We start from the raw sequence: 24,526 nt of genomic DNA on the forward strand, positions 1-24,526 counted from the left end.
GGTAAACAATAAGATGAGATCTGGCCCAAGCAGTCACTTTTGTAATTCTTTCATCTTAATGAGACAGAAACATGGCCATACACAGGCCAATAGTGGTCCTCTACATCCACATTTTCCGACATAACCCTGTAAGCCACTCTATTTTCATTTGGATGATTTGCTAGCTCAGGAGGTTTGTGGCCATTTGTAGAATACTTTTTCTTAATTCTTCGTTGCAACTCAGCAGACATTTAGGTGCTAGTTTTCAGAATGCAGAGCTTATTATATATATCTATAGACCAGGGTTGGTTGGTTGGTTGGTTGGTTTACCAAATGGGTTTTTCATTAAAAAAAAAAAAAAATTTTTTAAATTGTTATATTTTTATATATATATATATATATATATATATATATATATATATATATATATATATATATATATATATATATTTTTTTTTTTTTTTATTTATTTTTTTATTTATTTTTTTTTTTTTTTAATATATATATATATATATATTTTTTTTTTAATTATTATTATGCTGTAACTACAGGCACAACACCATGACGTCTTAAAAGAATTAAAAAAAGAAAAATATAAAATAAAATAAAAGCCTATTATAAGGGAATTCCCTGGTATTATTCTTATTGCATGTGGTCTTCATCTGAAACAATGCAGTAAATCAGTAAATCACACGCATAAGTAAGATGCTAAATTTGCCTAGCATCATATTTCTCCCCCCAAAATCCCATGGAACAGGAGACAACCACAGCTAACATTCTCAGTCTTAAAGAGCAGGGTTAGCTGGTTTACACCAAATGTTTTGTTTGGGGTTTTTGATTTTTTTAGAGGGGGGGGGGGGGGGGGTTTAAACCACTCTGTTTTATGCTTATTATGCAGTGGGAACTGTTACCAGCACTGTGACTTTAATAAAGAAAACCTATTATACAAAAAAAAAATAGTGTTTTTATTCAAACTGTTTAATGCCAGTGGCATGCCCAATGCTAATGCATAACTCATTTGTGTTTCTCTGAAAAGGACTTTTGCTTTTTCCATTTTGTATTACTATTCAGATTTATTTAATTATAATAAGTAATAAGTAGGACTAATGCTTTACATTAACTTGTTCTTATTTTCAATTTCATCCCTGAGTGTACTTTGTATGTATTAATATGCTTAGTCTGTCTACAAATATTTTCACATGTAACTGGAATAATACGCTGTCAAAAAAAATTGGTTTTATTGAAAGATGTCAAATAAATCAAATCCTAATAACATTATTACTGTTAGAAAGCATTGAAACATGGTTGATCAAGGTTTCTTATACATGATTCAATCTTTTTTTTTTTTTTTTTTCTTTCTGTTAAAACATTAATGCAAAAAAAAACTGTTTAAACTTTAAATAGCTATATACACAATAAGTTGGTGGGCATCATGCAATTTTGTACATCTACAGTATATACCAATTTGGTGCCGAATTGTATGTTTTTAGCAGGTGACAGCTAGCCCTGGGTTATATTGCGGTTTGTGCTGCTTGAACACTTGCAGTTTTGCTCCAGTCTTCTAATGTGATCTATTGCCATAAAAAGAATTTGCAGCAACCTTATGGAATCAAAGGCCATTTGTAAGGCCCCTGGAAAAATATCAGGATTCCTACCTCAGCCAGAAAGCAATCAAAGAAAATGTACAGCCATTGCCTTTATGTTTGGAGTTATGCTATTTATCCACTGTTCATTTTCAAGCAATTTGCATGTAATATGCTTTCCATTTTGAAGTCTTTGTCTATGTTTCTAATACAAATAAACTTTATTATGTTGCAGGATACATAGCTCCTTGGAGTGGAAGGTTTTATTCCCTTTGGGATACAGGGTGAGTTTAGTGTGGATTTGTGAACATTGCGTCGGTTGATCATTGTGACTATATGCAGAAATCCGCTCTGTGACCAGTAATTGTGACCTCCTTTTTCCTGCAGTAGTTTTTAATAAGGATAATCTGTTTATAACCTAATTCAGAAAAGAGTTTATTTCATTGTTGTTTGTTTTGCAAATTTGAAAATAATATTGAATAAATTGATACAGGTCAATAATTTTGTTTTTTGGAAACCCTTATGGGCCTTACACACTTAAAGATCTAAGTGAACGATATGAACGTTCTCGTTCATTAATGAACGAGATACCGTTCATATCCTTCAGTGTGTAGGCACCAACGATGAGCGGCCCTGCGCTCTTTCATCGTTGGTGCCGGGTCGCTTATACATGCATTTCAATATGGGCAAGCTCGTCCGTATTAGCATGCAGGGCTATGGGGCCGGGTGACGGAAGTGAAAACTTCACTCCCCCGCCGCCGTATCAGCCGTCTGGCACCTCGGCGGCCAATCGCCTAATGTGAAGGGCCAATAACTCTGAGATACAAATATTTGCGGAGTACTGTTACTATGGATTGCCATACCTTCACATACGTGGTATGGGTAAGGCATTTTCTGTTTGACTGTGGTACAGCTATTTTAGGTATGTTATTGAATACATGTTTCTGCTTACTTTAGTAAGAAAGACCATGCCCTGTTTACATTGGATGGCAGTGTCTCGCTTTTATACCATGTTCTGCTGCGCAGTTTGTTTTTGATCAAAGTCTGGAAAGGAAATGTAAATAATATACTGGTAGTCTCTCACTGACCTACATCTATTGCACTGAGCTATTACGTGACTGTAGCTGGCTGGCATCATTGTACATTCTGGGTGGGGATCTAGCCAGATCAACAGCCGGGGATTATCAGGCATCTGAGCACAAACTGACCCTTAATGTTGCAGAGCACAGCCCTTGTTTGATGCAATTGGTACCGAGGCACTTGACAGGTGTGCTCTGATGTGATTTGGAATGAAATTGTAATTAAAGCTACCTTTATACCTTTAGATCCTTGTAAAAGTATCATCAGTTTTGCAGATCAAGAATGACCAAAGTTTAGTCTACAACCAGATGGCTATTAACATGAGGTTTTGTGACTTCATCAACTGGTTCTTGGCAACATTGTTCTCATGGAATAACAAATGTAACATTTAATCTGCCAGAATTACTAGTCTCTCTATTAAATATTTGCAGTCATTGTACTTTCTTTTATTTTCTAAAGCCTGCAGCATTTGGTGCTATTCTGTATTTTATTCTGCTGTTGTACAGGAAGTTGGACCTGTGTCTGGTTTGAATCATTCATACATAACATAACATTACATACATACATATTTTATTATTTCTTGCATTTATAATGAGCTGTTCAATGTATGTTTACTGTTAAGGTACATTTTGTTCATACTAGGTTAATTTATTTCATTAGCTTTTTTTTTTTAGTAGGGGATTATACCATCATAAATAAATACATTAATTTTACAGCTAAGGGGGAATTCAATTATTCCTGATAAGCCAGCGCACCCACATCTTATCCGGATTTATGTTGTTTCAGGAGAAACAAATCCGCGAAAACAGCCCCAATTTCGGACAAGAACAGGGCTGTTTCTCATGAAAACACACAGGTTTCACTGAACCTGTGTGATTTCAGGAGAATGTTTTTTTGTTTGTTTTGTTCTTTTTGGGTTGTTGTTTTTTTTTTTTGGGGGGGGGGGAGGGGGGGCAAAATTAAATTGCCTGAAAATCAGTGGCAGGAGAAATGTTGGTAAATATTGCAAAAAACTTAAGTTTTTCTCTCCCGATGTTTCTTCTCTTTTAATTGAATTCCCCCCATAAACTTCACTGAATTAACATGGGTGTCATCTACCCTTTTTTAAACATTTTAACGAACACTAGATAGATAGATAGATAGATAGATAGATAGATAGACAGACAGGTAGATAGGTATAGATAGATATAGCTATGACTTTGTTATGGTTATGCTGTTCACGCTAATGTATTTTTATTTTAATTAAATAGGTATGCAAAAATTCACATCCCTATTATTGCTTCAGTATCTGAACATCAACCAACGACATGGGTTTCCTTCTTTTTTGACCTTCATATATTAGTGTGTACATTTCCTGCAGGGCTTTGGTTCTGTATAAAGAATATCAATGATGAGAGAGTATTTGGTAAGTATTGCATATATACTGTATAGTCATTTCTGTACATATTGGAGAAGGGTGGTGTTGCCAGGTTTTGAACGGTTTCCAGTTAGACTTTTGACAGTTGTTTAAAAAAGGAGGGCCTACAGTTCTGTAGTGATACTGTATATGTGGCAATGTGCTCCTTTTTGTATATTGCCAAGCTTCCCATTATTGAATTTGACTTAATTCATGTGCTCTTTAAAGCCATTGTTCACTTTAAAGAATGTAAGGTGGCATAATTAGTTTATTTAACCTTTCAGTAATCAAATATTTGACATACAGCATGCATCAGGTTTCCTAAAATTGGAGAGGAGGATTGTCACCACTTACAGTTCATGAACAGTTGATGTGGAGAGCCTTAGGGGTATATGCAATTACCGGCGAATCGCGGCAGTTTTTCGCCCGTTTTTTAATTTGACACAATTCGACCGTCTAATTCCGGCAAGTGGGTGCCGGAATTAAACATATTCAATAAAAAACGGATTCGACAGTCCCGCTGTCGAAAAACGGCCGATTTGACGGATTTTGATCCGATTTTTGAAAAAACTGTAAAAAACCCGAAAAAAAATTGCGTGGGGTCCCCCCTCCAAAGCATAACCAGCCTCGGGCTCTTCGAGCCGATCCTGGTTCTAAAAATCCGGGGGGGGAAATGACAGGGGATCCCCCGTATTTTTAAAACCAGCACCGGGCTCTGCGCCTGGTGCTGGTGCAAAAAATACGGGGGACAAAAAGAGTAGGGGTCCCCAGTATTTTTTACACCAGCATCGGGCTCCACTAGCTGGACAGATAATGCCACAGCCGGGGGTCACTTTTATACAGCGCCCTGCGGCCGTGGCATTAAATATCCAACTAGTCACCCCTGGCCGGGGTACCCTGGGGGAGTGGGGACCCCAGGGTACCCCCCCCCCTCAATCCAAGGGCTGCGGATGGGGGGCTGATAGCCTTGAGAAAATTGAAAGAATATTTGTTTTTTCCAGTAGTACTACAAGTCCCAGCAAGCCTCCCCCGCAAGCTGGTACTTGGAGAACCACAAGTACCAGCATGCGGGAGAAAAACGGGCCCGCTGGTACTTGTAGTTCTACTGGGGAAAAAACACCCAAATAAAAACAGGACACGCACACCGTGAGAGTAAAACTTTATTTCACACATGTCGACACACACACATACTTACCTATGTTCACACGCCGACCTCTGTCCACTTGTCCAAGTAGAATCCACGTGTACCTGTGAATAAAATTATACTCACCTCAATCCAGTGTCCGGATCTTTTAAAATAATCCTCGTACTTGGCAAAACAACAAAACGAACACCCTGCCAAACAGACTGAAAGGGGTCCCATGTTTACAAATGGGACCCCTTTCCCCGAATGCAGAGACCCCCCCGTGACTGCTGTCACAGAAAGGTCTCTTAAGCCAATCAGGAAGCGCTACTTCGTGGCACTCTCCTGATTGGCTGGATGCGCGTCTGCTGGCAGACAGCGCATCGCACAGCTCCCTCCATTAGTTTCAATGGTGGGAACTTTGCGGTCAGCGGGGGCTGACCGCGGGTGACCTCACCGCTGACCGCAAAGTTCCCACCATTGAATATAATAGTGAGGCTTTGCGATGCGCTGTCTGACAGCTCAGACGCGCATAGCCAATCAGCAGAGTGCCAGGACGTTGCGCTCGCTGATTGGCTGAAGGGACCTTTATGTGACAGCAGTCACGGGGGGGTGTCTGCATTCGGGGAAAGGGGTCCCATGTGTAAACATGGGACCCCTTTCAGTCCGTTTGGTCCGGGTGTTCGTTTTTTTTTTTTTTTTTTTTTGCCAAGTACGTGGATTATAATCTGGACACTGGATCAGGTGAGTGTAATTTTATTCACAGGTACACGTGGATTCTACTTGGACAAGTGGACAGAGGTCGGCGTGTGAACATAGGTAAGTATGTGTGTGTGTCGACATGTGTGAAATAAAGTTTTACTCTCACGGTGTGCGTGTCCTGTTTTTATTTTAGTTATTTTTTTTCCAGTAGAACTACAAGTACCAGCGGGCCTGTTTTTCTCCCGCATGCTGGTACTTGTGGTTCTCCAAGTACCAGTGCGGGGGAGGCTTGCTGGGACTTGTAGTACTACTGGAAAAACAATATTCTTTCAATTTTCTCAAGGCTATCAGCCCCCCATCCGCAGCCCTTGGATGGGGGGGGACAGCCTCGGGCTTCACCCCTGGCCCTTGGGTGGCTGGGGGGGGGGACCCCTTGATTGAAGGGGTCCCCACTCCCCCAGGGTACCCCGGCCAGGGGTGACTAGTTGGAAATTTAATGCCACGGCCGCAGGGCGCTGAATAAAAGTGACCCCCGGCTGTGGCATTATCTGTCCAGCTAGCGGAGCCCGATGCTGGTGTAAAAAATACGGGGGACCCCTACTCTTTTTGTCCCCCGTATTTTTTGCACCAGGCGCAGAGCCCGGTGCTGGTTTTAAAAATACGGGGGATCCCCTGTAATTTCCCCCCCCCCCCGGATTTTTAGAACCAGGACCGGCTCAAAGAGCCCGAGGCTGGTTATGCTTAGGAGGGGGGGACCCCACACAATTTTTTTTCTGATTTTTACCATTCCATTTAAAAAAATAATAATAATAAAAAATATATATATTTTTAAAAATATATAAATAATACTTGTGCCTCCAAAATAGACAAACCAAGTACCTAATCCCTTCTAATATAAATAGATATGCTATGACCAATAAAAAAAACACCCAAAAAAACATGTTTTTAAAAAAATTTATTAGATTCCGCCACCAAAGTGTGGCGGATTGAAAATGACGAATTTACTGTCTAAAAGCACTGTTGTCGAATTTCCAAACTTCAATTGAATATACTTTTGTCGAATTGCCGCATTTGTACCTTTGCAGAAATGTCGAATTTGACAAATGTCGAATTTCAAAAAGTCGAATTTGGAAAGTCTGTTTTTTTGACTGAAAGTACTGAATTGCATTGTCGAAAAAAAATTTTGAGCGAAAATGTCCCGTTTTCGGGAATTCGACCGCAATTGCATATACCCCTTAGTATGACTTGTTGTAACTAGCTGAGAAAATGCTTCATTTCTGAAGCTTTAGATGTTGTATAAACCATTGGATGAGAATAGAGTTTGTGTACATCTCATTTTAATTCTAATTTACTTTGACATAGTTTTTTCTTCTACTCAAATCTTCCTGTTTTTTTTTTTTTTTTTTTTAAACGAATTATATGGATGTGTTCAGATATTAGTACAGGTTGAGTATCCCATATCCAAATATTCCGAAATACGGACTTTTTTGAGTGAGTGAGATAGAAAACCTTTGTTTTTTGATGGCGCAATGTACACAAACTTTGTTTAATATACAAAGTTATTAAAAATATTGTATTAAATGACCTTCAGGCTGTGTGTATAAGGTGTATATGAAACATAAATGAATTGTGAATGTAGACACACTTTGTTTAATGCACAAAGTTATAAAAAATATTGGATAAAATCACCTTCAGGCTGTGTGTATATGGTGTATATGTAACATAAATGCATTCTGTGCTTAGATTTAGGTCCCATCGCCATGATATCTCATTATGGTATGCAATTATTCCCAAATACGGAAAAATCCCATATCCAAAATACCTCTGGTCCCAAGCATTTTGGATAAGGGAGACTCAACCTGTATAATATGAAACTTTGTATAATGTGCAGTCGCAGATCACAGTAGTAAAGGGGGTACACACTAGGCAATATTAGCCTAAAAAATAAACAATAACGACATAAATGTCGTTATACTTTGTTTTTAGGCTTATATCGTCCTGTGTACGGGGTCTATATTGGTGACCGATGAAACAATGCGTCCTCCCGCACACCGTTAACCAATATTGAGCCGCATGTTCGGGAATTGCATGTTCGGGAATGCTGGCGGTGACGTCACTGAACGATAACATTCAGTGTGTACACACCATATCGTTGAACGATCTAGTCATCCATCTCCGGCAATTCCACCTCACCTAGTGTGTACCTGCCTTTAATTTGCAGTTTTTTTTTAATTTTTCAGGTAGCCCAACACAATTTATTGAGCATTTTTATTTATCACCTCTTCTTTTAATAGCAACATTTGTAAGGATTTTTGTTAATTTTTAATTATTACCTAGACATATTATATGGAGTATTACCAAGGTTAAGTTTAATTCATTTTGTCCTCAGGATTGACAGTATTTTTATTTTTACGCAACACTTTAGCGATATCGCTGGTTTCTTGTCCAATTCGTAGGCTGCATTCTTCTTGAAAGTAGTAGCTTCCACTATGTACTAGTTCTGTCTATTACATGGGCAGCCTCTTCACACACTTGAGTCCTGCAGTGGTTTTATAAACTACTAGGGAGCGGAGTATTACAAACGTAGAGCATTTCTTATATTTACTATGTTATTGGTGAAGTCATAAATACATGGGCTGAATTTTTTCTCCACAGTTGCTCTATATGCAATTAGCGCAGTTTATTTTGCCGGGGTGATGGTTCGTTTGATGCTAACCTTGACTCCGGTGGTCTGTATGCTGTCTGCCATTGCGTTCTCAAATGTCTTTGAGCATTATTTGGGTGATGATATGAAGAGAGAAAATCCGCCAATAGAGGATAGTAGTGATGAAGATGACAAAAGGAATTCTGGGAACCTGTATGATAAGGTAATTTAACCTGTTTTAACATTTCTTCTTTCTTTCTTTTTTTAACATACCATTAGGATGTCAGCTTTCTAAAGAAAAATACTAAATATCCACATTGTGTTTTATGTCTTCAACATGTGTTACAAGTGCATTTAATTGGTTTTATTTTCTTGTATGTTTGATTTTTTTTTTAGATAGATAGATATATCTATTTATTTTTTTTATTTATTTTTTAGTCTGTGGCTGAACAGTAAGTTGTGAACTTGCTCAAGTAAACATATTTTATACCATGTATTTTGTATACAACATACTGTCGTTGAGGTTATGTTTTTAAATATTGTAGTACGTGCGATACACTGAAATGGGAGCACGAGATAAAAGTAACATTGTATACCTGGGTGTTTATTAATAGGTCAACAATGTCAAGGTTAGAAAGTCCTTATGTTGACACTATATGGTCGACAAGTGAAAGGTCAAAAAAAATATTATTTTTTTTGTTAAAGTTTCAACTTACACATTGTCGATCTATTATCTGGATACCAAAATACCTACAGTCCTTGTTTGATACAATGAATTCGATAGCAGTTTACATTCGCTTTATACGTGGTAATTCTAGTGGTGGTGTAGCGTAACACTTTAGCGATATCGCTGGTTTCTTGTCCAATTCGTAGGCTGCATTCTTCTTGAAAGTAGTAGCTTCCACTATGTGTAGACAATAGTACATTACTGTCGAGGAATTATTTGTTTTGTCATTTGATGATGATGTACGTCAGTTCTATTAAAAATATGGGTATTCTTATATCACACCTAAACTATGTTTCCTGACAGGAGCCTCCCCTGAATCCAACTGCTTTTAATGTATGCAGCCAGACGCAGGTCTAGTGCATTGTATGTGGGCCTGTAAAGAAGTTCACACATTTTGGTCATTAGTTCAATCTTATATAAATAATACTCTTAAGCTAAGGTTTGAGATTAGTCTGAGTGGGCAATATGTAATATTTATGTGACACACTCTCACCCTAAATTATCTAAGGGGGAGAAACTGTTAGCAAAAATTGCTGCAGCAGCTAAAAAAAACAATCCTGTCTCAATGGGTCACGTCGGGTACTTTATCCCTGGCATTACTTATGCCTAGAATAGAGCACTTGTTTCACATGGACTGGTTAGAAACATCTATTAATAAAGAGAGTAAAGTAGAGAAATTCTTTAGTACATGGTTACCTTTTATACACACCTTATCCCCAGGAAGAAAGGATACTCTCCGAGCTGCAATAAATCTGACCACCTGGTATAATTTGGAAATCCTAACGCTAGGACACCCTCCCTTCTAAACCCTTATGGAACGAAATACATTGATATGTACTGTACTGTTATCTGTTATTTATTCGGATTGTGTGTAATCACCTAATATTTAACTTTATGTACTATCACTCTACTTTCATATCTGTTGATATGTAATGTATTTTAATTTGATTTCTGTAAACTGCATATAAGTTCTATAATAAAATGTTTTAAAAAATGTTTTATATATATTATATGTATTTTTTTTTATATATATATATATATATCTATATATATATATATATCTATATATATATATATATATATATATATCCTTAAACATTCACAAAAATGCAGGTCAAAAGTTAAAATGCTACTTTTTGTTAAAGTCTAATGCCTGGCTGAGTAAGTTTCAGGAATGCTTCCTACATTCCAGAGTAATTAAAGATGAACTATCTGTGTAATGGTGATCTGAAACTGTCCTAAAGAGAATTTACTGTTAACTTATTCTTTAAAGTATGTTAAAGATGTTATTTTCTTTCGGCTTTATCTCCTTTCTATTGATTCACTGTTTCTCTCTGATTAGCATTGGTAGCTGTACTAGGTGTGAAGTAGCACACAATGCTTAATCTCTGCGTTGTGCAACCACCTCTACAAGACGTTGGGTAATTTAGTGTAAACAATCACAATTCAGGCCTTTTTTTTTTTTTTTTAGCCTTTAATTACTCAACAAAATGAAACTGCTTGGCTAGGCAGTGGATACAGGGATAACAGTTTGATTATACAATTATCATTATGAATGTCAGATTATTTTCTATGCTGGTTGCCACTCAGCAGGGTGAATGCTAGATTGCCTGCTGCTGTGTAAGTGTTACATTATGAAGACTAGTCTGTCAAGAGGCCACCTGGGAATCGCTGCTGCCTTTGTTTGGAAAGAGCAACACCACCTCTGATGATATTCAGTTAACCACTTTGCTGCCGGTGCAACACGATAAATAGCTAACCTGGTTATTTACTTTATTTTATTGAGATATAAAAAAAAAAATTAAGATAATGTAACACCTACTGTAAATTGTAAGGCGCCAATTCAGTTAGAGGTCTACTGCAATCAGTATCTCGCACTGCACTTATAAGCTAACTTACGGTAGGCTGGTCTCTGCTCGCACTTCCATAGGGTGTTCCAGAAATCTCGCAAAGACACATGGAAGCTATTTTACTGGTAATTAAATTGGTCCCTTAGAATATTTTAAGTCACAAAGGAGCTCAGAGACATAAAGGCACACTGCTGTAGGTGGTGGTACGGAAATCCATTGTTATAGTATACTGTAGATATACAGTCACTTGAAAAATGTCACTATTTTATTAAATCTGTATTTTACTACGTCAGACCACAATTAACAATAATCTCTTCCTCACTTAGTCCTAAAATTCATCAAATGTAACCTCCTGTGACAAATAGTCCATAACTGATTTTACTTTATTCATAAAAAAAAATAGTCCAGCATGAAGACTCCAGAAGGAACGCACACAAATATTATCCTAATGGAACTGTCCTTAAACAGTGACCCGATGTCAGCTGCACAAATACATCATCCATATAAATCTATAAGAAACAAACAATACATATATATTTCAGCAAGTACTCCTAGTTCTCCAGCATCAGAGAGTTTTCTGTGGATAGTTGCCACCTGCTGAGTCAGAGTTGATCCTGACATTTGCCCTCTTATTTTCTGGTACTTCGCTTTTATAAGAATACGCATTGAAAAAAATATTCCCAGCATAACATTGCCCATTATGGTATGTGATTAAGGCCTCATCCCCACTAGTATTAATTACATGCATTTTTAATGCTAGTGAAAAGCATATGCCTATAAACACTAAAAAAAACATTGTGAAACCAGAGAACGTGTCTCTATTGATTTAATACAGATGACACTACCTCTTTTTAAAAAAAGTCGAATTGAGAGGTCATTGAATAGTACTAACCATGGGAGAGAAAGAAAGCTCTTGTGTGGGCGCTCTCATGTATAGAAGAAAATTTCTTAAAAAATGTATTAAGGAAATATTTTTAAAACATCAGTTTAATATTCAAAATTTAAAACGTTACCCAAATGTGAATAAAGAGGAAAAAATGTTAAAATGTTCTGGTCTTTTTTTACACAAAAAGGTGATTAGAAAGGTTGTAGACACTTGATTGTCTAACACCCGTTTCTCCTGACCAGTACAAAAATTCTGTATTGATGGGACCAAGGAAGGATCAAAAAGTGTGTAGTAGTGTATCTTCAGAGAACCACTTAGGTTGGATCCATGTTATACACTTTGGTGGTCACCAGATACTTCGAATATGCACGTATTTGTTATATATACATAAAAATTAGTTTGACAAGGCTTGACGTTGAATTGACAGAACAAAGGAAAGAAAGAAGAGATTAGTGGTGATACTGCTGTTGGTGTTCACCTTTTAAATAAAGGGAGTAGTGCCTGCTCTACAACACCGGGTATTCCCAGGAAGTCTCCTCTCCAGGTACTGACCCAGCCCAACGCTATTTGGCTTCCAAGATCGGACGAGATTGGGCATTAGCAGCGTGGTATGATAGTAGAGGAACTATATACCAATGAGAGTGCACCTATATAGGAGCAGTAGAAGATGTAGTTTTAAAAGTAAGATAGAGTGTAAAATGTGGATCTGCTTTCCCCGTTAGGCAAGGTGCAACGCCCACCACAAATGTGGCGTTGTGCCCCCTGGATCGTGGATGAGAGTCCACGGAAAGATAGTAAGTCAGAAAAGAAGGGGTTATAGAAAAAATATATCCTTTTTTATAGTAACTTATTCAGTGAGTCTTGTAGGAGAAAAAAGAGCTCCTAATTAAATCTCAAACGTCGGGCAGTTTTGTAAATCATGTGTCAGTCAGACATCTATTCTATATGGAGACACCACATATTATTGCAACTTAGAAACTTTCCTAATTTGGATACATTGCAAACGAAATTGTGGATGGAAATAAGTAAAATTGTTGCACTGCAGATTATGGGGTAGAGATGTAGATGTAATAATGGCTCAAAACGATCCATGACACATAGGACTGTTCGCTGTGCAGGCAGTTAAATAACTAACTGTGCCTGGATACAGGAATCATATGTGAATCACTGTGTATACAGAGATCACATGTGAATAAATAAGTGTCAAATGTGAAAAAAGCACAAAAAATATATATATAAAATAATATATATAACTCAGCCTAAATGCAAGGATCACCTATACATACATATATATCAGATATGGATAGGCATCTATTGGTACTGAATATGCTATTCACCCAATGGGTGCAGGCTTAAGAAGCTCAGAATATGACAGTCCAATGGAGTAATTGCGGTGTCATGTCCTAGAAACGGCTGGTGCCAGCAGGTCCTTCCATGGAGTGGTCCCTCCGTGGAAAACGCGTTTCACCCTTGCGGGCTTGTTCACTTCAGGTCATTGAATAGCCCAGGTCTTATCCATTCCGACAAATGAATGTCAGAATGGATCCGACTTCAATGGAATATACCTCATAGGGAGTTCCATACATATGGAAATTTTTTATTTCTCTGACGTCCTAAGTGGATGCTGGGGACTCCGTCAGGACCATGGGGATTAGCGGCTCCGCAGGAGACAGGGCACAAAAGTAAAAGCTTTAGGACTAGGTGGTGTGCACTGGCTCCTCCCCCTATGACCCTCCTCCAAGCCTCAGTTAGGTTTTTGTGCCCGGCCGAGAAGGGTGCAATCTAGGTAGCTCTCCTGAGCTGCTTAGAATAAAAGTATAGACTTAGGTTTTTTTATTTTCAGTGAGTCCTGCTGGCAACAGGCTCACTGCATCGAGGGACTAAGGGGAGAAGAAGCGAACTCACCTGCGTGCAGAGTGGATTGGGCTTCTTGGCTACTGGACATTAGCTCCAGAGGGACGATCACAGGCCCAGCCATGGATGGGTCCCGGAGCCGCGCCGCCGGCCCCCTTACAGAGCCAGAAGAGTGAAGAGGTCCAGAAATCGGCGGCAGAAGGCATCTTGTCTTCAAGAAAGGTAGCGCACATCACTGCAGCTGTGCACCATTGCTCTCAGCACACTTCACACTCCGGTCACTGAGGGTGCAGGGCGCTGGGGGGGGGCGCCCTGAGACGCAATGAAAACACTATTTATGGTAAAAAATACATCACATATAGCTCCTGGGCTATATGGATGTATTTAACCCCTGCCATTTTACCTCATAAAAAGCGGGAGAAAGGCCGCCGTGAAGGGGGCGGAGCCTATCTCCTCAGCACACAAGCGCCATTTCCCTCACAGCTCCGCTGGAAGGACGTCTCCCTGACTCTCCCCTGCAGTCCTGCACTACAGAAACAGGGTAAAAAAGAGAGGGGGGGGCACTAATTTGGCATATAAAAACATATATAGCAGCTATAAGGGAGAAACACTTATTTATAAGGTTGTCCCTATACATATATAGCGCTCTGGTGTGTGCTGGCAAACTCTCCCTCTGTCTCCCCAAAGGGCTAGTGGGGTCCTGTCCTCTATCGGAGCATTCCCTGTGTGTGTGCTGTGTGTCGGTACGCGTGTGTCGACATGTATGAGGAGGAAAATGGTGTGGAGGCGGAGCAATTGCCTGTATTAGTGATGTCACCCCCTAGGGAGTCGACACCTGACTGGATGGTCTTATTTAAGGAATTACGTGATAGTGTCAGCACTTTACAAAAAAATTGTTGACGACATGAGACAGCCGGCAAGTCAGTTAGTGCCTGTCCAGGCGTCTCAAACACCGTCAGGGGCTCTAAAGCGCCCATTACCTCAGTCGGTCGACACAGACACGGACACTGACTCCAGTGTCGACGGTGAAGAAACAAACGTATTTTCCAGTAGGGCCACACGTTACATGATCACGGCAATGAAGGAGGCTTTGCATATTTCTGATACTACAAGTACCACAAAAAAGGGTATTATGTGGGGTGTGAAAAAACTACCCGTAGTTTCTCTGACGTCCTAAGTGGATGCTGGGGACTCCGTCAGGACCATGGGGAATAGCGGCTCCGCAGGAGACAGGGCACAAAAGTAAAAGCTTTAGGATCAGGTGGTGTGCACTGGCTCCTCCCCCTATGACCCTCCTCCAAGCCCCAGTTAGATTTTTGTGCCCGGCCGAGAAGGGTGCAATCTAGGTGGCTCTCCTAAAGAGCTGCTTAGAGTAAAAGTTTTGTTAGGTTTTTTTATTTTCAGTGAGTCCTGCTGGCAACAGGCTCACTGCATCGAGGGACTTAGGGGAGAGAAGTGAACTCACCTGCGTGCAGGATGGATTGGCTTCTTAGGCTACTGGACACCATTAGCTCCAGAGGGAGTCGGAACACAGGTCTCACCCTGGGGTTCGTCCCGGAGCCGCGCCGCCGACCCCCTTGCAGATGCCGAAAAGTGAAGAGGTCCAGAAACCGGCGGCAGAAGACTTTTCAGTCTTCATAAGGTAGCGCACAGCACTGCAGCTGTGCGCCATTGTTGTCAGCACACTTCATAGCAGCGGTCACTGAGGGTGCAGGGCGCTGGGGGGGGCGCCCTGGGCAGCAATGATGGTACCTTATTCTGGCTAAAAATACATCACATATAGCCCCTGGGGGCTATATGGATGTATTTAACCCCTGCCAGGTCTCAGAAAAACGGGAGAAGAAGCCCGCCGAAAAGGGGGCGGGGCCTATTCTCCTCAGCACACAGCGCCATTTTCCCTCACAGAAATGCTGGTGGGAAGGCTCCCAGGCTCTCCCCTGCACTGCACTACAGAAACAGGGTTAAAACAGAGTGGGGGGGCACTTATTTGGCGATATGACTATATATATTAAAATGCTATAAGGGAAAAACACTTTTATATAAAGGTTGTCCCTGTATAATTATAGCGTTTTTGGTGTGTGCTGGCAAACTCTCCCTCTGTCTCTCCAAAGGGCTAGTGGGTCCTGTCCTCTATCAGAGCATTCCCTGTGTGTGTGCTGTGTGTCGGTACGTGTGTGTCGACATGTATGAGGACGATGTTGGTGAGGAGGCGGAGCAATTGCCTGTAATGGTGATGTCACTCTCTAGGGAGTCGACACCGGAATGGATGGCTTATTTAAGGAATTACGTGATAATGTCAACACGCTGCAAGGTCGGTTGACGACATGAGACGGCCGGCAAACCAATTAGTACCTGTCCAGGCGTCTAAAACACCGTCAGGGGCGTTAAAACGTCCTTTTACCTCAGTCGGTCGACACAGACACGGACACTGACTCCAGTGTCGACGGTGAAGAAACAAACGTATTTTCCTTTAGGGCCACACGTTACTTGTTAAGGGCAATGAAGGAGATGTTACATATTTCTGATACTACAAGTACCACAAAAAAGGGTATTATGTGGAGTGTGAAAAAACTACATGTGGTTTTTCCTGAATCAGATAAATTAAATGAAGTGTGTGATGATGCGTGGGTTTCCCCCGATAGAAAATTATTGGCGGTATACCCTTTCCCGCCAGAAGTTATGGCGCGTTGGGAAACACCCCTTAGGGTGGATAAGGCGCTCACACGCTTATCAAAACAAGTGGCGTTACCGTCTCCAGATACGGCCGCCCTCAAGGAGCCAACTGATAGGAGGCTGGAAAATATCCTAAAAAGTATATACACACATACTGGTGTTATACTGCGACCAGCGATCGCCTCAGCCTGGATGGGCAGCGCTGGGGTGGCTTGGTCGGATTCCCTGACTGGAAATATTGATACCCTTGACAGGGACAGTATTTTATTGACTATAGAGCATTTAAAGGATGCATTTCTATATATGCGAGATGCACAGAGGGATATTTGCACTCTGGCATCAAGAGTAAGTGCGATGTCCATATCTGCCAGAAGATGTTTATGGACACGACAGTGGTCAGGTGATGCAGATTCCAAACGGCACATGGAAGTATTGCCGTATAAAGGGGAGGAGTTATTTGGGGTCGGTCCATCGGACCTGGTGGCCACGGCAACAGCTGGAAAATCCACCTTTTTTACCCCAAGTCACATCTCAGCAGAAAAAGACATCGTCTTTTCAGCCTCAGTCCTTTCGTCCCCATAAGGGCAAGCGGGCAAAAGGCCAGTCATATCTGCCCAGGGATAGAGGTAAGGGAAGAAGACTGCAGCAGGCAGCCCATTCCCAGGAACAGAAGCCTTCCACCGCTTCTGCCAAGTCCTCAGCATGACGCTGGGGCCGTACAAACAGGTGCGGTGGGGGGTCGTCTCAAGAGTTTCAGCACGCAGTGGGCTCACTCGCAAGTGGACCCCTGGATCCCACAAGTAGTATCCCAGGGGTACAGATTGGAAATTCGAGACGTCTCCCCCTCGCAGGTTCCTGAAGTTTGCTTTACCAACGTCTCCCTCCAACAGGGAGGCAGTATTGGAAACAATTCACAAGCTGTATTCCCAGCAGGTGATAATCAAAGTACCCCTCCTACAACAAGGAAAGGGGTATTATTCCACACTATATTGTGGTACTGAAGCCAGACGGCTCGGTGAGACCTATTCTAAATCTGAAATATTTGAACACTTGCATACAAAGGTTCAAATCAATATGGAGTCACTCAGAGCAGTGATAGCGAACCAGGAAGAAGGGGACTACATGGTGTCCCTGGACATCAAGGATGCTTACCTCCATGTCCCAATTTGCCCTTCTCACCAAGGGTACCTCAGGTTCGTGGTACAAAACTGTCACTATCAGTTTCAGACGCTGCCGTTTGGATTGTCCACGGCACCCCGGGTCTTTACCAAGGTAATTGCCGAAATGATGATTCTTCTTCAAAGAAAAGGCGTCTTAATTATCCCTTACTTGGACGATCTCCTGATAAGGGTAAGGTCCAGAGAACAGTTGGAGGTCGGAGTAGCACTATCTCAAGTAGTTCTACGACAGCACGGGTGGATTCTAAATATTCCAAAATCGCAGCTGATCCCGACGACACGTCTGCTGTTCCTAGGGATGATTCTGGACACAGTCCAGAAAAAGGTGTTTCTCCCGGAGGAGAAAGCCAGGGAGTTATCCGAGCTAGTCAGGAACCTCCTAAAACCAGGAAAAGTGTCAGTGCATCATTGCACAAGGGTCCTGGGAAAAATGGTGGCTTCTTACGAAGCGATTCCATTCGGCAGATTTCACGCAAGAACTTTTCAGTGGGATCTGCTGGCAAAATGGTCCGGATCGCATCTTCAGATGCATCAGCGGATAACCCTGTCTCCAAGGACAAGGGTGTCTCTTCTGTGGTGGCTGCAGAGTGCTCATCTACTAAAGGGCCACAGATTCGGCATTCAGGACTGGGTCCTGGTGACCACGGATGCCAGCCTGAAAGGCTGGGGAGCAGTCACACAAGGAAAAAATTTCCAGGGAGTGTGATCAAGTCTGGAGACTTCTCTCCACATAAATATACTGGAGCTAAGAGCAATTTACAATGCTCTAAGCTTAGCAAGACCTCTGCTTCAAGGTCAGCCGGTATTGATCCAGTGGGACAACATCACGGCAGTCGCCCACGTAAACAGACAGGGCGGCACAAGAAGCAGGAGGACAATGGCAGAAACTGCAAGGATTCTTCGCTGGGCGGAAAATCATGTGATAGCACTGTCAGCAGTGTTCATTCCGGGAGTGGACAACTGGGAAGCAGACTTCCTCAGCACGACCTCCACCCGGGAGAGTGGGGACTTCATCGGGAAGTCTTCCACATGATTGTGAACCGTTGGGAAAGACCAAAGGTGGACATGATGGCGTCCCGCCTGAACAAAAAACTGGACAGGTATTGCGCCAGGTCAAGAGACCCTCAGGCAATAGCTGTGGACGTTCTGGTAACACCGTGGGTGTACCAGTCGGTGTATGTGTTCCCTCCTCTGCTTCTCATACCTAAGGTACTGAGAATTATAAGATGTAGAGGAGTAAGAACTATACTCGTGGCTCCGGATTGGCCAAGAAGGACTTGGTACCCGGAACTTCAAGAGATGCTCACAGAGGACTCATGGCCTCTGCCGCTAAGAAGGGACTTGCTTCAGCAAGTACCATGCCTGTTCCGAGACTTACCGCGGCTGCGTTTGACGGCATGGCGGTTGAACGCCGGATCCTAAGGGAAAAAGGCATTCCGGAAGAGGTCATTCCTACCCTGGTCAAAGCCAGGAAGGAGGTGACCGCACAACATTATCACCACATGTGGCGAAAATATGTTGCGTGGTGTGAGGCCAGGAAGGCCCCACGAAGAAATTTCAACTCGGTCGATAACTGCATTTCCTGCAAACAGGAGTGTCTATGGGCCTCAAATTGGGGTCCATTAAGGTTCAAATTTCGGCCCTGTCGATTTTCTTCCAGAAAGAATTGGCTTCAGTTCCTGAAGTCTAGAAGTTTGTCAAGGGAGTACTGCATATACAACCCCCTTTTGTGCCTCCAGTGGCACTGTGGGATCTCAACGTAGTTCTGGGATTCCTCAAATCACATTGGTTTAAACCGCTCAAATCTGTGGATTTGAAATATCTCACATGGAAAGTGACCATGATGTTGGCCCTGGCCTCGGCCAGGCGAGTGTCAGAATTGGCGGCTTTGTCTCACAAAAGCCCATATCTGATTGTCCATTCGGACAGGGCAGAGCTGCGGACTCGTCCCCAGTTTCTCCCTAAGGTGGTGTCAGCGTTTCACCTGAACCAGCTTATTGTGGTACCTGCGGCTACTAGGGACTTGGAGGACTCCAAGTTGCTAGATGTTGTCAGGGCCCTGAAAATATAGGTTTCCAGGACGGCTGGAGTCAGGAAAACTGACTTGCTGTTATCCTGTATGCACCCAACAAACTGGGTGCTCTTGCTTCTAAGCAGACGATTGCTAGTTGGATGTGTAGTACAATTCAGCTTGCACATTCTGTGGCAGGCCTGCCACAGCCAAAATATGTAAATGCCCATTCCACAAGGAAGGTGGGCTCATCTTGGGCGGCTGCCCGAGGGGTCTCGGCTTTACAACTTTGCCGAGCTGCTACTTGGTCAGGGGCACACCCTGGCTGAGGAGGACCTGGAGTTCTCTCACTCGGTGCTGCAGAGTCATCCGCACTCTCCCGCCCGTTTGGGAGCTTTGGTATAATCCCCATGGTCCTGACGGAGTCCCCAGCATCCACTACGGACTACGAGAAATAGAATTATCGGTAAGTAAATTCTTATTTCTCTATCGTCCTAGTGGATGCTGGGGTTCCTGAAAGGACCATGGGGAATAGCGGCTCCGCAGGAGACAGGGCACAAAAAGTAAAGCTTTAGGATCAGGTGGTGTGCACTGGCTCCTCCCCCTATGACCCTCCTCCAAGCCTCAGTTAGTTAGATTTTTGTGCCCGGCCGAGAAGGGTGCAATCTAGGTGGCTCTCCTAAAGAGCTGCTTAGAAAAGTTTAGCTTAGGTTTTTTATTTTACAGTGAGTCCTGCTGGCAACAGGATCACTGCAACGAGGGACTTAGGGGAGAAGAAGTGAACTCACCTGCGTGCAGGATGGATTGGCTTCTTTGGCTACTGGACATTAGCTCCAGAGGGACGATCACAGGTTACAGCCTGGATGGTCACCGGAGCCTCGCCGCCGGCCCCCTTGCAGATGCTGAAAAGAGAAGAAGGTCCAGAATCGGCGGCAGAAGACTCCTCAGTCTTCTTAAGGTAGCGCACAGCACTGCAGCTGTGCGCCATTGCTCTCAGCACACTTCACACGGCAGTCACTGAGGGTGCAGGGCGCTGGGAGGGGGGCGCCCTGGGAGGCAATGTAAACCTATTTTTTGGCAAAAAATACCTCACATATAGCCTCCGGGGGCTATATGGAGATATTTAACCCCTGCCAGAATCCGTTGAAGAGCGGGAGACGAGCCCGCCGAAAAAGGGGCGGGGCCTATCTCCTCAGCACACAGCGCCATTTTCCCTCACAGAAAGGCTGGAGGGAAGGCTCCCAGGCTCTCCCCTGCACTGCACTACAGAAACAGGGTTAAAACAGAGAGGGGGGGCACTAATTTGGCGTTAGAAATATATAAAAAGATGCTATAAGGGAAAACACTTATATAAGGTTTTCCCTATATAATTATAGCGTTTTTTGGTGTGTGCTGGCAAACTCTCCCTCTGTCTCTCCAAAGGGCTAGTGGGTCCTGTCCTCTATCAGAGCATTCCCTGTGTGTGTGCTGTGTGTCGGTACGTGTGTGTCGACATGTATGAGGACGATGTTGGTGAGGAGGCGGAGCAATTGCCTGTAATGGTGATGTCACTCTCTAGGGAGTCGACACCGGAATGGATGGCTTATTTAGGGAATTACGTGATAATGTCAACACGCTGCAAGGTCGGTTGACGACATGAGACGGCCGACAAACAATTAGTACCGGTCCAGACGTCTCAAAAACACCGTCAGGGGTTTTAAAACGCCCGTTTACCTTAGTCGGTCGACACAGACACAGACACAGACACGGACACTGAATCCAGTGTCGACGGTGAATAAACAAACGTATTCCTTATTAGGGCCACACGTTAAGGGCAATGAAGGAGGTGTTACATATTTCTGATACTACAAGTACCACAAAAGAGGGTATTATGTGGGATGTGAAAAAACTACCTGTAGTTTTTCCTGAATCAGATAAATTAAATGAAGTGTGTGATGATGCGTGGGTTCCCCCCGATAGAAAATTATTGGCGGTATACCCTTTCCCGCCAGAAGTTAGGGCGCGTTGGGAAACACCCCTTGGGGTGGATAAGGCGCTCACACGCTTATCAAAACAAGTGGCGGTACCGTCTATAGATAGGGCCGTCCTCAAGGAGCCAGCTGACAGGAGGCTGGAAAATATCATATAAAAGTATATACACACATACTGGTGTTATACTGCGACCAGCGATCGCCTCAGCCTGGATGTGCAGCGCTGGGGTGGCTTGGTCGGATTCCCTGACTAAAAATATTGATACCCTTGACAGGGACAGTATTTTATTGACTATAGAGCATTTAAAGGATGCATTTCTATATATGCGAGATGCACAGAGGGATATTTGCACTCTGGCATCAAGAGTAAGTGCGATGTCCATATCTGCCAGAAGATGTTTATGGACACGACAGTGGTCAGGTGATGCAGATTCCAAACGGCACAAAGGTGTATTGCCGTATAAAGGAAGAGGAGTTATTTGGGGTCGGTCCATCGGACCTGGTGGCCACGGCAACTGCTGGAAAATCCACCGTTTTTACCCTAAGTCACATCTCTGCAGAAAAAGACACCGTCTTTTCAGCCTCAGTCCTTTCGTCCCTATAAGAGTCATATTTGCCCAGGGATAGAGGAAAGGGAAGAAGACTGCAGCAGGCAGCCCATTCCCAGGAACAGAAGCCTTCCACCGCTTCTGCCAAGCTCTCAGCATGACGCTGGGACCGTACAGGACCCCTGGATCCTACAAGTAGTATCCCAGGGGTACAGATTGGAATGTCGAAACGTTTCCCCCTCGCAGGCTCCTGAAGTCTGCTTTACCAAGGTATCCCTCCGACAAGGAGGCAGTATGGAAAAAAATTCACAAGCTGTATTCCCAGCAGGTGATAATCAAATTACCCCTCCTACAACAAGGAAAGGGGTATTATTCCACACTATATTGTGGTACTGAAGCCAGAAGGCTAGGTGAGACCTATTCTAAATCTAAAAAAATTTGAACACTTACAAAGGTTCAAATCAAGATGGAGTCACTCAGAGCAGTGATAACGAACAGGAAGAAGGGGACTATATAGTGTCCCGGGACATCAGGGATGCTTACCTCCATGTCCCAAATTTGCCCTTCTCACTAAGGGTACCTCAGGTTCGTGGTATAGAACTGTCACTGTCAGTTTTAGACGCTGCCGTTTGGATTGTCCACGGCACCCCGGGTCTTCACCAAGGTAATGGCCGAAATGATGATTCTTCTTCGAAGAAAAGGCGTCTTAATTACCCCTTACTTGGACGATCTCCTGATAAGGGCAAAGTCCAGGGAACAGTTGGAGGTCGGAGTAGCACTATCTCGGATACTGCTACAACAGCACGGATGGATTCTAAATATTCCAAAATCGCAGCTGATCCTGACGACACGTCTGCTGTGCCTAGGGATGATTCTGGACACAGTCCAGAAAAAGGTGTTTCTCCCGGATGAGAAAGCCAGGGAGTTATCCGAGCTAGTCAAAAACCTCCTAAAACCAGGAAAAGTGTCAGTGCATCATTGCACAAGGGTCCTGGTAAAAATGGTGGCTTCCTACGAAGCAATTCCATTCGGCAGATTTCACGCAAGAACTTTTCAGTGGGATCTGCTGGACAAATGGTCCGGATCGCATCTTCAGATGCATCAGCGGATAACCCTATATCCAAGGACAAGGGTGTCTCTCCTGTGGTGGTTACAGAGTGCTCATCTTCTAGAGGGCCGCAGATTCGGCATTCAGGATTGGATGCTGGTGACCACGGAGGCCAGCCCGAGAGGCTGGGGAGCAGTCACACAAGGAAAAAATTTCCAGGGAGTGTGATCAAGTCTGGAGACTTTTCTCCACATAAATATACTGGAGCTAAGGGTAAATTTATAATGCTCTAAGCTTAGCAAGACCTCTGCTTCAAGGTCAGCCGGTATTGATCCAGTGGGAAAAACATCACGGCAGTCGCCCACGTAAACAGACAGGGCGGCACAAGAAGCAGGAGGGCAATGGCAAAAACTGCAAGGACTTTTCGCTGGGCGGAAAATCATGTGATAGCACTGTCAGCAGTGTTTCATTCCGGGAGTGGAAACTGGGAAGCAGACTTCCTCAGCAGGCACGACCTCCACCCGGGAGAGTGGAAACTTCATCGGGAAGTTTTTCCACATGATGGTGAACCGTTGGGAAATACCAAAGGTGGACATGATGGCGTCCCGTCTGAACAAAAAACGGGACAGGTATTGCGCCAGGTCAAGAGACCCTCAGGCAATAGCTGTGGACGTTCTGGTAACACCGTGGGTGTACCAGTCGGTGTATGTGTTCCCTCCTCTGCTTCTCATACCTAAGGTACTGAGAATTATAAGACGTAGAGGAGTAAGAACTATACTCATGGCTCCGGATTGGCCAAGAAGGACTTGGTACCCGGAACTTCAAGAGATGCTCACAGAGGACTTATGGCCTCTGCCGCTAAGAAGGGACTTGCTTCAGCAAGTACCATGTCTGTTCCAAGACTTACCGCAGCTGCGTTTGACGGCATGGCGGTGGAAAGCCGGATCCTAAGGGAAAAAGGCATTCCGGAAGAGGTCATTCCTACCCTGGTCAAAGCCAGGAAGGAGGTGACCGCACAACATTATCACCACATGTGGCGAAAATATGTTGCGTGGTGTGAGGCCAGGAAGGCCCCACGAAGAAATTTCAACTCGGTCGATTCCTGCATTTCCTGCAAACAGGAGTGTCTATGGGCCTCAAATTGGGGCCCATTAAGGTTCAAATTTCGGCCCTGTCGATTTTCTTCCAGAAAGAATTGGCTTCAGTTCCTGAAGTCCAGAAGTTTGTCAAGGGAGTATTGCATATACAACCCCCTTTTGTGCCTCCAGTGGCAC

At 43.2% G+C, this 24,526-nt stretch overlaps 1 protein-coding gene and 1 pseudogene across 1 annotated transcript in view; one reads left to right on the forward strand and one right to left on the reverse strand.

Moving 5' to 3' along the window:
• Positions 1-24,526, forward strand: part of STT3B (STT3 oligosaccharyltransferase complex catalytic subunit B) — a 269,436-nt gene that overhangs the window by 186,334 nt on the left and 58,576 nt on the right. The window contains exons 8-10 of the mRNA XM_063922283.1: positions 1,798-1,846; positions 3,893-4,047; positions 8,519-8,730. Of these exons, the coding sequence (XP_063778353.1) occupies positions 1,798-1,846; positions 3,893-4,047; positions 8,519-8,730 (416 nt within the window). The remainder of the gene's footprint in view (positions 1-1,797; positions 1,847-3,892; positions 4,048-8,518; positions 8,731-24,526) is intronic.
• On the reverse strand, positions 12,474-12,592 carry LOC134931063 (5S ribosomal RNA; annotated as a pseudogene).

The sequence above is a fragment of the Pseudophryne corroboree genome, chromosome 5 (genome assembly GCF_028390025.1).
Source record: "Pseudophryne corroboree isolate aPseCor3 chromosome 5, aPseCor3.hap2, whole genome shotgun sequence".
NCBI lineage: Eukaryota > Metazoa > Chordata > Amphibia > Anura > Myobatrachidae > Pseudophryne > Pseudophryne corroboree.